The 14334-nt window shown below is 34.1% G+C and overlaps 1 protein-coding gene across 1 annotated transcript; it reads left to right on the top strand.

Moving 5' to 3' along the window:
* Positions 1-8467: 8467 nt before the first annotated feature.
* LOC149017359 (WUSCHEL-related homeobox 8-like) lies at positions 8468-13336 on the top strand. The gene is made up of 3 exons (XM_089151695.1): positions 8468-9094; positions 11573-12103; positions 12485-13336. The coding sequence occupies exons 1-3, from the start codon at positions 8839-8841 to the stop codon at positions 12568-12570; spliced, it is 873 nt and encodes a 290-aa protein (XP_089007821.1). The 5' UTR covers positions 8468-8838; the 3' UTR covers positions 12571-13336.
* The last annotated feature ends 998 nt before the right edge of the window (positions 13337-14334 follow it).

Genomic DNA, 14334 nt, shown 5'->3' with positions numbered 1-14334 from the left:
GGGTTCCTCCATCCATCATGCTACCAAGTTCCAACCTTGGACATATTTCTTATCAGCCACACCAATCACAACATCGGAAAGGGAATACCCACATCACTATCTACCTGTTTCCCTATCCAAGCTTCCCCAAAGCAAAGAGTAGCACTTGGTTCTCCAACCAGAAAAAAACTTACAAAAAAATAAAATAAAAATGAATGATCTAGAAGAAGAAGCAGAAAAACGAAAGGCATGGTTAGTAATAGATTTCGACCTAATCCCACTTCTAAACATGATCTAATAACCCAAAACAAGACCTAATAACCCAAAACTAAGTGTGTGAATATCATCAAATAACTTAAACTAAGTGTTTAAACACGATTAGATGCCCTAAATCAAGTGTCTCCATCAAACCATTGACAAGATGGAGGAGAATATGATGGGGGCAGCACATCATATGTTGGCTGAAGGTAGGCACCTATCAACAACTCTTGAATTCCATAAGAATAAAAAGACGCTCAAATGCAACCAACATGACCGTGTCCCTATGTCCCCACACTCATACAAATGTGGGATTCACATTGCCTGACTTAATATGAACAGACCTGATACAGTACAAACCCCACACTCGTGAGTATAAAGACATGGGAGCTAGCACGGTCAGGTTAGGGTGCACGTGATTTGTTTCCGCAACCAAGAACTAACCCTAATCCCATTAAAATCCTAGATCGACATGAAATATATTGAAGTACTAACCCTAATTAGGGGGGAAAATAGATATCAAATAAAAACCACAACTAAGTAACTAGGTCATAACATCACATTATCAATACAAAAGAAATTTGGAGAAGAAAACCTTGTTGGAAGAGTAAAATAAGAGTAAGAGAACAAAAATTCAAAGTCCACCTAGTTGTGTCAAAGTCAAACCGTGATAAAGGTTGTTAAAGTGAATAATAACATGCAAGGAAAACGGTGCATGAACATGGAAGCTGAAATCTAATTATTTCAAATCCCTCTACACACGTCTCTATATTGCGTTGCTTCATGCTATTCTCTAAAGTATAGTTTCACATTCCCATGTGAAGGTTATAAGACAAAACTTGTTATCCGCTATGCAGTGTAATTTTTTTTTTTGGGTATCTGAGGTTCATTCGGGTCAGCTTGTGCACACCTTGATTACATTCTCGGGGGATGCTTGTCGTCCGCAAGGGTCAAACCCATGACCTCTCCACTGAGAAGTATGAATCTTTGCACTATACCAACTATGTAGTGTAATTTTTTTGTTGTACATATCTTTCTGCTATGCACAATAGTGTACTCTTTATACCAAATAATAGGTTGAGATTACAAGTTTAATTTTAAATTTGAAAAAGTCCAATGCACAACCTGTACATAGCAGAGACTGGTGCACAACAGATAATGTTTACTCATTCAATTTAGGGTGCGCTGTATTTTATAGAGTGGAATATTCCCTAAGCAAATCTAGCAATTCTTAATGAGAGATGTAATGTTCTAAATCTGTGAAATTGTGAAAACATGATTGGGGTTAGCATGATCCCCAAATTCAATTTAAACTTAAAAAATAACAAAAGATTATTATTTAAGTTTGATTAATCATGGGTACATCTTCAATACTTCATGGTTGCAAACAAAAATGGTATTATATTGGCATTGTCAACAACGTTAGTTCCTCATACAAATGTAAAGGCATATATTTATTTATGTTTTTATAAGAAATATTATTTACTTATGTATATTAACTTGAAAGTACATGAATAGAGTAATGTAAATTAATAAATTAAATAAGAAGAGCTGCATCTAGTCTTAAGAGGGTGGGATTTCACACAAAAAAAAGGTCTTATAGGGTGCGAGGGGTGTAATGAAGCCAATAATTCAGAATAACAAATGTTTTATTATTCATAATTGAAAAAATAAGCTTAAAATAGTGAAATGTTATAAATAATATTTATTATGGATGTCCATTACCCCAAAGAGATTGTACTTCCAATTGAAGATCTCAATTACCTCAGGATGCAATATTGGTGAAGATCACAACCATCTCATTATACAATATTGGCAGTCAATATTTCCATTCTATGCACCTTCTATCTTGGGCGGCAATCTATATTTCCATAGCAAGAATATCTTATTGTGTGCAAGAATCATATATTGTATTTCTATATCAGAGTAGATGCTCTTTCTACTATAAATATGTAATGCACTCAACTGAATGAATTAGTTCTGATTGAACTCATCTTGTCTTTCTTCTTTGTATCTAATATATTTTCTCTTTATTTTATAACACGTTATCGGCACGATTTCGCTCGAAGAACGATTCCGCTCGAAGTATTGCGTTTTGAGAAGAAAGACAGCAGACTATGTATCATTATGTTTTCTATTCCAAAGTGAAAAGAATGATCGACCTCCTCGCACGTTTTTGTAAACAATGGAGTTTACCTTGTCCATCTTGAAAAGTAAGTGCATCATGATAAAAAGGTATGTGTTTTATTGAATCTAAGAATCAATCAAATAATAAGATATTATGTTGCTTTAACGATTGTGGTTTTATTTATTGTGTATAGTGGGTGCTAGCTTTGTACCACAAATATTGTTAAATGCACCTGAAGTTGCAAGATTTGAAACTGTAAATAAGTACAGTTCTGCAGATGCACATGAAGTTGCAAGATTTGAAACTGTAAATGAGTACGATTCTGAGATGCACATGAAGTTGCAAGATTTGAAAGCGAAATGAGTCTGATTCTGAGATGCACATGAAGTTGCAAGATTTGAAACTGTAAATGAGTACAGTTCTGCAGATGCACATGAAGTTGCAAGATTTGAAACTGCAAAATTTGAGACTGTAAATAAATACAGTTTTGTAGTTTTTGAAATTAATTCTCTTTTGAAATTATAAGGAGAAAATATTATTCATGAAAATATCCCAGCAAATTTTCAAGTTTCAGATTTGTTGTTACAATAGTAATATTGTAAAAGGAGTTTTAAGAAATACTCTGAATGATATCATGCCTATTTGTGGCTGAGTAAAATAATGGACTATTAATGAAAAGTCATGAAGCTCGTCTTATTGGTTCTGTTCCATTCCCTGAAGTGAATGCAACAATTCATGATATGCCTGAAAGAAGGCAAAATTAAAATTATGATCATGACTGTAGAAGAGGATGAGGCAAAAGACGGAATAATTACCGTCATTATTATGGAAGTAAATAAGAGAATAATAAGGATTCTCAATATAACAATTCAAGAAGTGAAGATAATATTTTTTACCGATTTGGTATGAAAGCTATTAGACATGTATCTATCATACTCCACAATATTTAATTAAGCTTTGTCAAGCCTTAATTAAATAAATAAAAATAATGTGGAGATAAATTAGATTTTCCAAAATCATGATACTTGAGCAATTTTTGCCTATAAAAGGAATGATTTTGATGGCCTCACAGATACCACATATCTAGATGCTGCAAACTTCTTTGAAGATAATAGTTGAAGATTTGATTATGTAATTATTTTCTCTTCAAATCTCATCTCATATGTTAGTTTATCTTAAATTTAATCTTTTTCTTCTATAATTTTTTTATTGACTTTCTATATATCTTTTAATATATTTTGTTTCATTTTGATGAATAATGTGAATATTCTCTTATATCTTGTGACGCATATTATACCGAGAGAAAAATATACATATTCTCTTATTTGATGATGCGGAAGTCAATGTTCATATAAAATCGGTAGTACAACATTGATTGGAAGCTCCGAAAGAGCTAATCTATTATTATCTGGGAGATAAAATTGGCTATGAATAATTCATTATTTTGTAGTAAGTCTCAAAGAAACTTATTAAGTTTCAAAGCTATTTGCCAAAATGATTATCAGATTGAGACTACAAATAATGATATAAGTAAATATCTATACAAATGTATTAGATATTTCTCCCAATTTGTACTACACGAATATCGCATGGTTGAAACACATGCTTGGGTAAATCAAATGAATATTGATTCCAATAATTTTATTATTTGGCATTACCGGTTGAACCATACCGGATCAAGTATGATGCGAAAAATTATTGAAAATTCAATTGTCATCCATTGAAGAACCAGAAGATTCTTCAATTAAGTGAATTTTCTTGTATTGTTTGTTCTCAAGAAATATTTATTATTAAATATTCACCAGCTAAAGTTGAGATTGAACATTCTACGTTTTTGAAACGTATAGAGGGTGAAATGTATGGGCCCATTCACCCATTGTATGGGCCCATTCACCCATCATGTGGACCATTCATATAATATATGATTTTAATAAATGCATCTATAAAGTGGTCACATGTATGTTCATTATGAACTCGCAATTTGGTGTTTGCGAGATTGTTTGCTCAAATAATGAGATTAAGAGCATAATTTATGAATTATAAGATAAAGACAGTTTGTCTTGATAATGCCGGTAAATTTACATCTCAGGCTTTATGATTATTATGTAACAACTGAGATCACTGTTGAATAGCATGTTACTCATGTTTATATTCAAAATGGTTTGGTAAAATTATTTATTAATTGTTTCCAATTAATTGCTAAACCATTGTTTATGAGAACAAATCATCATTTGTATGCATCAGGCCAAAAGGTTGTCATAAATTCTCCCTATTACAATTGGCATATGGTCAGAAGCCAAATATTTCTCATCTTAAAATTTTTGGATGTACGGCTTACGTTCCAATTGCTCCACCACAGACGTACAAAGATGAGTCCCAAAATAAAGTGGGAATATATGTTGGATATAAATCTCCTTATATAATTCAATATATTGCTAAGGATAGGAGATTTATATAATGCAATACTTGCTAAGTATTATTTTGATGAATTAGTTTTTCCAACATGAGGGGGAGAGAATAAACAGTTGGAAAAAGAGATTGATTGTATGCATTATCATTATCTCATTAGATCCTCGCACTGAGCACTGTGAACTTGAAGTTCAAAGGATAATGTAATAAATATTATAAATCAACTGCCAGAGACCGCTAAGAGTTACTAAATCTCATATTCCAGATGCTCCAATTAGAATTAATGTCCCAGCAGGACAATCTATCAGTGCAAATGAAATTAAACCACGTTTAAAACGTGGAAGATCAATCGGTTCCAAGGATAAAATCCTAGAAAATGAAAGGAGCAAATGATCAAGATGGTCATAATATGGAGACAATTGATTATGAAGATCCCGAAGACATAACTTTCTATAAAACCCCGAGAAGAGGTTAGTACACGAAAATAATGAAGAGATCTCGATTAGTTATGTCATTGCGGGAAAAAGATGGAACCGAAAAGATAAAGTTGTCGACAACATTTTTGCATATTATGTTATTGTTGAAATAATACATCAAGACGAGGATCTTGAACATAAATTTGTTGATAAATAAAAATCAATAAATGATTGGCCAAAATGTAAAGACGCAATTCAAGCAGAATTGAATTTGCTTGCAAAATAAAGTTTTTGGACATGTAGTCCAACATCTGAAGGTATAAAGCCAGTGGGGTACAATTGAGTTTTCTGCGAAAAAATGAAATGAGAAAAAGAATGAAATCGTGATATATAAATCATGAATTATGGCACAAGAATTTTCGCAGATGCACGGCATTGATTACATGGAAACATGTTCTCTTGTGGTGGATGCAATCACCTTGAGATATCTTATTAATCGGCAATATATGAAAATTTTGACATGCGTCTAATGGATATTATTAAAGCCTATTTATATGGCTCACTCGAGTATAAAATATATATATATGAAAATCCTTGAAAGATTCAAAATGACTGAAGCATATAAAAATTCCTAGGAAGTTTGCTCAATAAGGATTCAAAGATTATCAAGGCATATATGATAATCTCCTTAGTGGATATTTACTAAATGAAAAGCATAAAATGATCAATTTATTACCCGTGCCTTTATTAAAGGATATGGATCTAATTTTAGTAAGTATATATGATGATGATTTAAATATCACCGAAACTCTGAAGAGTTTCCAAAATCGATAGATTATTTTAAGAAAGTTGAAATGAAAATCTTGAAAAGACAATGTTTTGTCTTGATTTGTAAATTGAGCATTTGACGAATGAAATATTCGTTCATCAATCAACTTATATAGAGAATATTTTGGAGAGATTTTATCTAGATAAAATACATCAATTGAGTACCCCAATGGTTGTGAGATCGCTTAATATAAAGAAAGATTCATTTCGACCCCAAGAAAACAGTGGAGAATTTCTTGGTCTTGAAATACCATATCTTAGTGCTATTGGGGCATTAATGTATCTTACTGATAATACACAATCGGATGTAGCATTTTCTATAAGTGTATTAACAAGATTTATTTATTCTCCAATACGAAGACACTGAAATGTTATAAAACATATATTTTAGTATATTTGAGAAATTATTGACATAATATTATTTTATGAATGTGGATATCAACTTACTAGTTTTGCAGATGCGGGATATTTATCCGATCTACATAAAACTAGATCTCAAACATGCTATTTATTTTCAAGTGAATGTTAGCTATTTTATATTTGGTTAAGATCAATGATACAACACATTCATGAAGTATGCAGTCTTCTAGTAGAAGAAGGAATTTCAACAATATTATATGAAGATTATGCTGCATGCAAAGCTCAATTGAAGGGATGATACATCAAAGAATATAGAACGAAGCATATTTCACCGAAATTCTTCTTCACTCTTGATCTTCAATGAAATGGTGAAATATATGTTCATTGAATTCGCTCAAGTGATAACTGACAGGTATATTATTGAGGCGTGCCTACTTTAAATGTTGAGAAGTTGGTATATGATAATGGAATGTACGTATTCAAAGATACTCAATGATGTTATCATCGGGGGAGTAAAATACGTCGCACTCTTTCCCTTAACCAAGGTTTTGTCCCCCGGGTTTTCCGGTAAGGTTTTAATGAGGCGACTACCAATACGTATTATTTAGATATGTATACTCTTTTCCTTCACTAAGATTTTTCCCACGGGGTTTTTCTTAGTAAGGTTTTAACGAGGTACATTATCTATTGATGAACATCCAAGGGGAGTGTTATAAATAATATTTATTATGGATGTCCATTACCCCAAAGAGATTGTACTTCCAATTGAAGACCAATACCTCAGGATGCAATATTGGTGAAGATCACAACCATCTCATTATACAATATTGGCATCAATATTCCATCTATCACCTTCTATCTTGCGGCAATCTATATTTCCATAGCAAGAATATCTTATTGTGTGCAAGAATCATATATTGTATTTCTATATCAGAGTAGATGCTCTTTCTACTATAAATATGTAATGCACTCAACTGAATGAATTAGTTCTGATTGAACTCATCTTATCTTTCTTCTTTGTATCTAATATATTTTCTCTTTATTTTATAACATGAAAGACATTTTAGTTTTTGAGAAGTGCAAAATAGCATGGATATGATTTTTTTACCAACTATATGGATTCATTGTGAGTTACTATACAAAGTTTTTGTACATGGGTTCCTATATATTCATTTATTATTTTGTTCAACAGGATAGTTCTTCTAATTTTATAAATTTTTATCCTTACCAACTGCAGGACATTTAAGTCTAGATTACGTCTCTGTCAGGTGATAACGATATACACCTGATGGTCTTATCTCTGATCTATTTTGTCAGTTGTCAAGAGTAGGTATGTGAATGAAAAGGATCAAGGAGTACATTGTTCTTCTTGACAAAAAGGTGATCAAAGCTCATTTTATGTCATGTAATGTCTCTTATATTCTTAAATTGATGAACTAACCCGAAAGGCCGAGTTTATTGTGTCATTGATCTCATGGTCTATTTGCACTTTCTTGATTCAGGATCTATGTAACTGTAATTCCTTAGCGGAGTCCCACTGGAGGCCTAGTATAGTCCACTGAAGTCGATAGCACTCATGCTCAGGCCAAATAGCACACAATTGTCCAATGCAAGAAACAGAGAAGCAGAGGAGATTCGAACCTGGGCCATGAGATTTACCAAATCACTTGAGAGTGATCTTGGGTTCGAATGAAATTTTGATTTTTAGCAATACAAATGCACAACATCCAAGCAATTTCAAATTAGCCCATTTTTTTGATTTTTTTGGGTAGAAAGAAAGGCTATTCAAGTGGCAAAACTGAAGCTCCGGAGCAAAAATCTCTAAGCAAAGGAAAGGATTGGACCTACAAACTGAGCCTTCCGGTGGGCCCATTCTAAACCTAGATTATAATATAAGTAATTTGGACAAGAGTGAGAGGAAATGATCTTTTCAAAATCATTACCGGAAAAATAAAATAAAAATAAAATATTCTTTTCAAAATCCCGTTCAAAATCCAGAGAGGAGTGAGGAAAGGAAAGTGAAAGAAAGCGCGTTGTGAGTGTCTTGTCTGACCAAAGTCTCTACCGTTCCGTTCTCGTCACTTCTTACCTTATTAGTCCACACCACTCACGATTAATTGTCTATTATATCGCAAATCCCCGATATCTCTGCTACTTCCTCAAAAATTACTTCTTGTGGAATGCGGTTTATAGTTAACAAAGATCTCCCCAATTTCCAAGTGTATCTCATTATCTCGGTTGGCGATAAATCGTGAACCACAATAAAAGCTAACCTACGCCAGTGTGAGCACGGTGACACGTTTCTGCAGTTCTCTCCTCTTTTTTGCTTTGTGCATGTTTTCATCTTTCCTTACCTTCCCTTTTCTTCTGCTTTTTGTACTTTCTGATACCAAGACTGAGAGAGAGAGAGAGAGAGAGAGAGAGAGAGATGAAGGCATTGAATTGAATTGAATTGAAGTGATGATGGAAACGGTTGGAAATGGTGGAGAAAGAGGAGAGGTGAGGATTATGGAGTGGGAGAAACAAGAACAACAGCACCTGCAACACCAACGACACCAACAACAACAGGAAGTAGAAAATGGTGGTTCCCTGTATGTGAAGGTTATGACAGATGAGCAGATGGAACTTCTTCGACGCCAAATTTCTGTTTATGCTTCCATTTGCGAGCAACTCGTTGAGATGCACAAAGCCATTACTGCCCAACAAGATCTTGCAGGTTTCCTCTTGCTCTCTCTGTTTATGTGTTAAGTTTTAGTAATGGTGAAGGTTTTGATGCGTAAGCTATTTTAATCTTAAGTTTGCTTTTATTGACCGAGTCATGGTCTGTTTCTGTTGTCATTCTTTTAATGGGTCTTGGTGAAATTTCTTCTTTTTCTCCTTTTGCTACGTAGTTTTATTGATTTCTATTTTACATGTCTAATTCTGAATTTTTCTGTCACCTTTTGGCTTTTTGGTTTTTAGTTTCTCCTGTTTATGGGGGAGAAATTTGTTGTGTTCTTGTAACTTACTCAATAATGTTGCACATATTTCAGAGGAATAATTATTTTCCTCCAGTGGTTTATCTCATTGTTTTGGGATCTGAATAGAGTGAGGTTTGATCGAATTGGGTCTTCTGTGAAGAAACTAGGAGCTTGGCGCGAATGGTTTTTGGTTCATATCTTGCTATCTGATTGTTATTCTTTCATTAATTCCAAACTATGTGTTTGATTTAGCTTGGAACTATTTAAAATGATGTAGTGACCTATTATTTAAATCGTTTGCCTCTGGTGACAGAGTTTTGGATTTTGAAATAAAATCTGGTCATTCATTTATCTTTGCTGTTAAGATCTTAATCTTCTATTTCAGTTATTTTTTCTACCGAGAGATCAGCATCGATCTAGGCTTGGCATGAATTTGATTCATAGTTGTGGAAAGTTGCAAATAAGTTGAGCAATATTGCTCTCTCCAGGAAATACTGCACTGTAGTGGGTAACCTGTGTTTTTCCCAATGCTTTTGTGTATGTTTTTTACTTGCATACATTTGGGATAATACTACATGTCTACAAAAGTTGTATGTTTGTCATTGAAGAAGAACAATGTGCTATATCAATACTGTGATCAATCTTTGTGGAAATTTTCTGGGGATCCTCAAGGAGAGATCTCTGTATCTCTGTATTGTCTTCCAGGTTAACCCAAGTTATTCAAAAATCTATGCATGTCTGCTTTAGATAAATGTACAAAGAGACTAACCTTATAGGCCATAATCAGCTGGATTCATAATTAGGGCTGAAACCACTTTGCAAGGTGTAACGATCCGGACTCTACATAAGACTGTAAGTCAGATTTTACCTGGCAGAAGGGATCAAAATGTTTACGTGACAAATTGGAAGACATGAGAGCATTATCAAGATTTGATTGGAAACAAGGGAGTAGTTTCTTTCATGACAAAGAACTAACTTTTAACATGCACACTCAAGATCCATTTGCCTACCTCTGAGTGTCTTTTGCCTTATGAAGAGGTCATATGACAAGTTCCCCCCCCCCCCCCCCAGTTTACTAGTGAGATGATTGGGAGGAAGTTTGTTAGTCTGCATGGAGAAAGGCATAATTTATTGATCCTTGTTTCCTGCAGTCTGATCTTCTTTTCATGCCTTTATGAGTTAGTCTATAACCAAGCATTTTGACCTGAGATTTAGTATTTATAGTCTAATGCTACTTTTGGCATGCTTGTGCAGCCATTTTTTTAATCTTATGTTAACTATAATGTATCTGTACTGAAACCTGCTGTTATGCTTGGCTTCCCTGACACCCCTCCATAAAGAAGAAAACCTTTGTAGTTCCTCCTCTCCCTCTGCCTTATATCCTGATTATTCACGCTTGCTCATTTCTTTCTCTTGGACAATAGAGTTTATCAAGTGTCCTAATAGTTGCAATTGATTTGCTTCATTTTTTAATGACACTATGTCTACCAAATTTGTTAGAGAACTTATGTTCATGGATTTGATATGCTGTTACAACCAGCAATTTTATTCTTGTTCCTCCCTTGATATTATTAGATAGAAAAAGAAAAGGAATGGTTTCATTTAGTATTACGTTAGAATTTCTATTGAGTTGTATATCCCAAAATTTTCCTTGTGTGAGGGCCAAAAAGCTAAAGCAGTCTCTTCTTCGGAGATCTCTATTGATGCTTCAATCATCTGAAAAATTGAACTGGTAGAGAAGTGTAAAAGCGGAGAAAATGATAATGGTGTGCATGTGTATATATTGTTTACCTGAAGGAATGGCTTGCTCTTCAATAACTGCCACAGTTCAGTCTGGAATTGTGTGTATTGGATTCCAAAGTCCTCACTTCATCCTCATGTTTCAGCCTGATCCCTATTTCTCAAGTGGCAACTCATGATATGAAAAAATCAAGAACTTCCAAGAAAGTACAGTTGGGTGCATGGACATACATTAGAGGGTAGTCCTACATAAGAATGGATAACATTGTATCTGTTGAAATTTGACATGTTGACCATTCTGCATCTTTTGCTAAATGACCAATGGTCTGAACTTCTAGATCCACCCTTTCGCATGGCAAAAATACAGAGTATGCTGATCCACATAGGGGTGATGTTTTACTGGAACTATTTATATATGATGGAATGTTGTCTTGAAATATTTAGTGATACCTCAATTTTCCTTCAAACAGAAAATAATACCATTGTTTTTACAGGAATGAGGCTTGGAAATCTATACTGTGATCCCTTATTGTCATCTTCCGGCCACAAGATCACTGCCAGGCAGCGGTGGACTCCGACACCAATGCAGCTTCAAATTCTTGAGCATATCTTTGATCAAGGCAATGGGACCCCAAGCAAGCAGAAAATTAAAGAGATAACTTCTGAGCTAACACAACATGGCCAAATTTCTGAAACAAATGTTTATAACTGGTTCCAGAACAGGCGAGCTCGATCAAAAAGAAAGCAACTGGTTCCAGGGTCAAATAATCCAGAATCGGAAGTAGAGACAGAGGTTGAGTCTCCAAAGGAAAAGAAAGCAAAACCTGAGGATGTTGATTCGCATGAGAACCCAAATCCTTGGATGGAGGATCAATTTTTCCGAAGTTCAGAGATAAGCTCTGATCTTCATGCCTTTGATTCACAGCCAAACAAGGATGAGTCCATGTTTCCATCGGATGGTAGCTCAAAATCTCAAGGGAGTTTGGGCCACTTATCTTTCTATGATAGTGTCCTATCAAATCCAAGTAAGCATACCTTTAACCTCTATTCTTTACTTCTGTCAGGTATATTGGGCACTGCAAAGATAACTTTAAGCTGTAACTATTTAAAGGTGTGTAGGAATATGGTTAAAAACTATTCCCTGGCAAAAATAATGCACCATGGATGATAACAAAATCAATTTAGGGTCGCATAAGGTTATCCAATCGTAATTACCTGTTGTTTTACCTCTCCCAGGTAGACCCCTTCAAGAACAGTTTCAGTTTTACCCAGTTCACAACAATATGTAATGGAAATATATGGGTTATATTTTAGATGACAACATTTGTTCATCCTTGTTACATGTCCTATGATTTTCAAACCTGCCATACCCTTTTTCTTATCACTGTAAATCTCTCCGAATGCAGGAATTGACCACCTGATGGGAAAAATGGAAATGCCTGGTGTTTCAAATTCTTACCGGCAAGGAGAAGGCTACGACATGATTGGCTAATGTGCTCCACATGTTTATGCTCTCTGGAATCCTAGCTGCTGATGGCATCTTGAGATTGATAGACTAGTTAACAGTTAGAGAGTAGCATTTATGTATTCAAATATATGGATCACACAACATAGTAAAAGTTTAAATATAAACACAGGTAGCTAGTTTAAGCAGGACTTTCTAGATGACTGGGTATCTTGGATCTGAAGTTTCTTTATTTTTGGATATGGAAAGGATATATACATACTTGCCCATTTTCTGGAGCATATTAATTAGCTTTTGGTTGTTGTGCTTTGATTTCTTTGGTGAGGCTTGGTTGGGTCTGCCTGATGTGATGGTTATGGATTCTGGGAGTGGTGAGGTAGGAAACTGAAAACCGTCAGGCTGTAAGGGAGGTGATAGGAAATGATTGGGAGCCTGAGTTTGTAGTATTGATTTGATGTAAATTGGCTCACCCTTTAATGTAAGTAAGGTGTATTTCTCTTTTCTCATTGTGTTCTAGTGTTGTCCATTTTTCTTGATCGAAATTGGAATTGAATTCAAATTCTCTGGTGAGACGGGTTGATTGGTGGCCTTTTTTCTCCGTTCTGAACTGAGATTTTCGTGATATTATTGACCAATATTAGAATCAGTTTTTCATTCAATAGCATGTTGTATGTATTCGTTCATACTCTGAAAATAGAAATTAGAACCTCGGGGCATTTTGCATGATAGCCTGACACAACGGAAATCTCAAGGTAACACTTGAATGAAACCCCTACTAATACATGAAAAACGAGTTGGGGAAAAAATAAAAATCATAGGGAAGAAGTTATAATTAAAAAAAAAATTTCTTGTATGAGCGCTCCGTTATTATTGAAAACATGGTGCAACCCTCTCTAAAATCAAAATTTTACAAAACCACCATCATATCACACCTTTACGGCTGCGTTTGTTTGCAAAGGTGGGGTGGGAAAAAAAATATGTAGGTCCCATGTGTAGTGGGTTGAGGGAAAAGAAAAGGAAAGTTTTATGGAAAAGTGAATAGTGGTGGGTCTCACTTTTTACTTTTCCCAACTTTTCCCACAAAATCCCATCAAATATGTGGGATTTTAAAATGGCTTGGGGTGGAAAAGTTGAGCTGCCACATCAGCAAACAAGTTCTCTCACTTTCTCACCCAAATCAATAAAACAACCAAACAATCTATCATTTTGGGATTTAAAGGAAAAGTAAAAAATCTGCACTCTTTTCAAGAATTTTTCCACCCCACCTTTATTCTAACAAACAAACACAGCCTAGTGAAAGTACATTGTGAATTGTTTAAAATCAAATTAATTCATAAATATGATATATTTGCCATAAGTGATAAGCTAATCATGCAAGAAATTTTTTTTTTAATTGGAGGAAAACTTATTCATTTTTTTTAAGAAGAGTTTGGTCATCTTATCAAAGGTATTATGGTAATATTAAAAATATTATTCAAGAATTTAAAATGAATATTAAAAATATTATCAAAGATTTATATATAAAATTAATAAATGTGGGTAAAAAAAATCATATTTATGGTTAAAAAAACTGATGGTGTGAAATATGGAGGGGGTTTTTATAAGATTTTGATTTTGGGAGTTGTGCAAAGTGTTTTTGATGAAAATGGAAGCTCGTGTAAAGAACTTTAAAAAAATAAAAATCCTCCGCTGTAGATATTTTGAGATCTTATCACATGACCTACCATATTCACGTTGAAAACCCTAAGAACTAGAGGCAAGAGCAACATACCAACATCTTGTATTCAAAAT

Source organism: Hakea prostrata, chromosome 4, assembly GCF_041222555.1.
Source record: "Hakea prostrata isolate BN-2017 chromosome 4, UWA_Hpros_2, whole genome shotgun sequence".
NCBI lineage: Eukaryota > Viridiplantae > Streptophyta > Magnoliopsida > Proteales > Proteaceae > Hakea > Hakea prostrata.
The sequence above is the reverse complement of the archived record's forward strand: the minus strand, read 5'-3'. Positions and strand labels throughout refer to the sequence as shown.

What these genes read in the sequence shown, in the direction of transcription:
- LOC149017359 (XM_089151695.1), top strand. Translation starts at nt 8,839, where the DNA reads ATGATGGAAACGGTTGGAAATGGTGGAGAAAGAGGAGAGGTGAGGATT. An exon ending in TGCCCAACAAGATCTTGCAG is followed by an intron (nt 9,095 to 11,572) that starts GTTTCCTCTTGC and finishes TTGTTTTTACAG; the next exon opens with GAATGAGGCTTGGAAATCTA. An exon ending in TAGTGTCCTATCAAATCCAA is followed by an intron (nt 12,104 to 12,484) that starts GTAAGCATACCT and finishes CTCCGAATGCAG; the next exon opens with GAATTGACCACCTGATGGGA.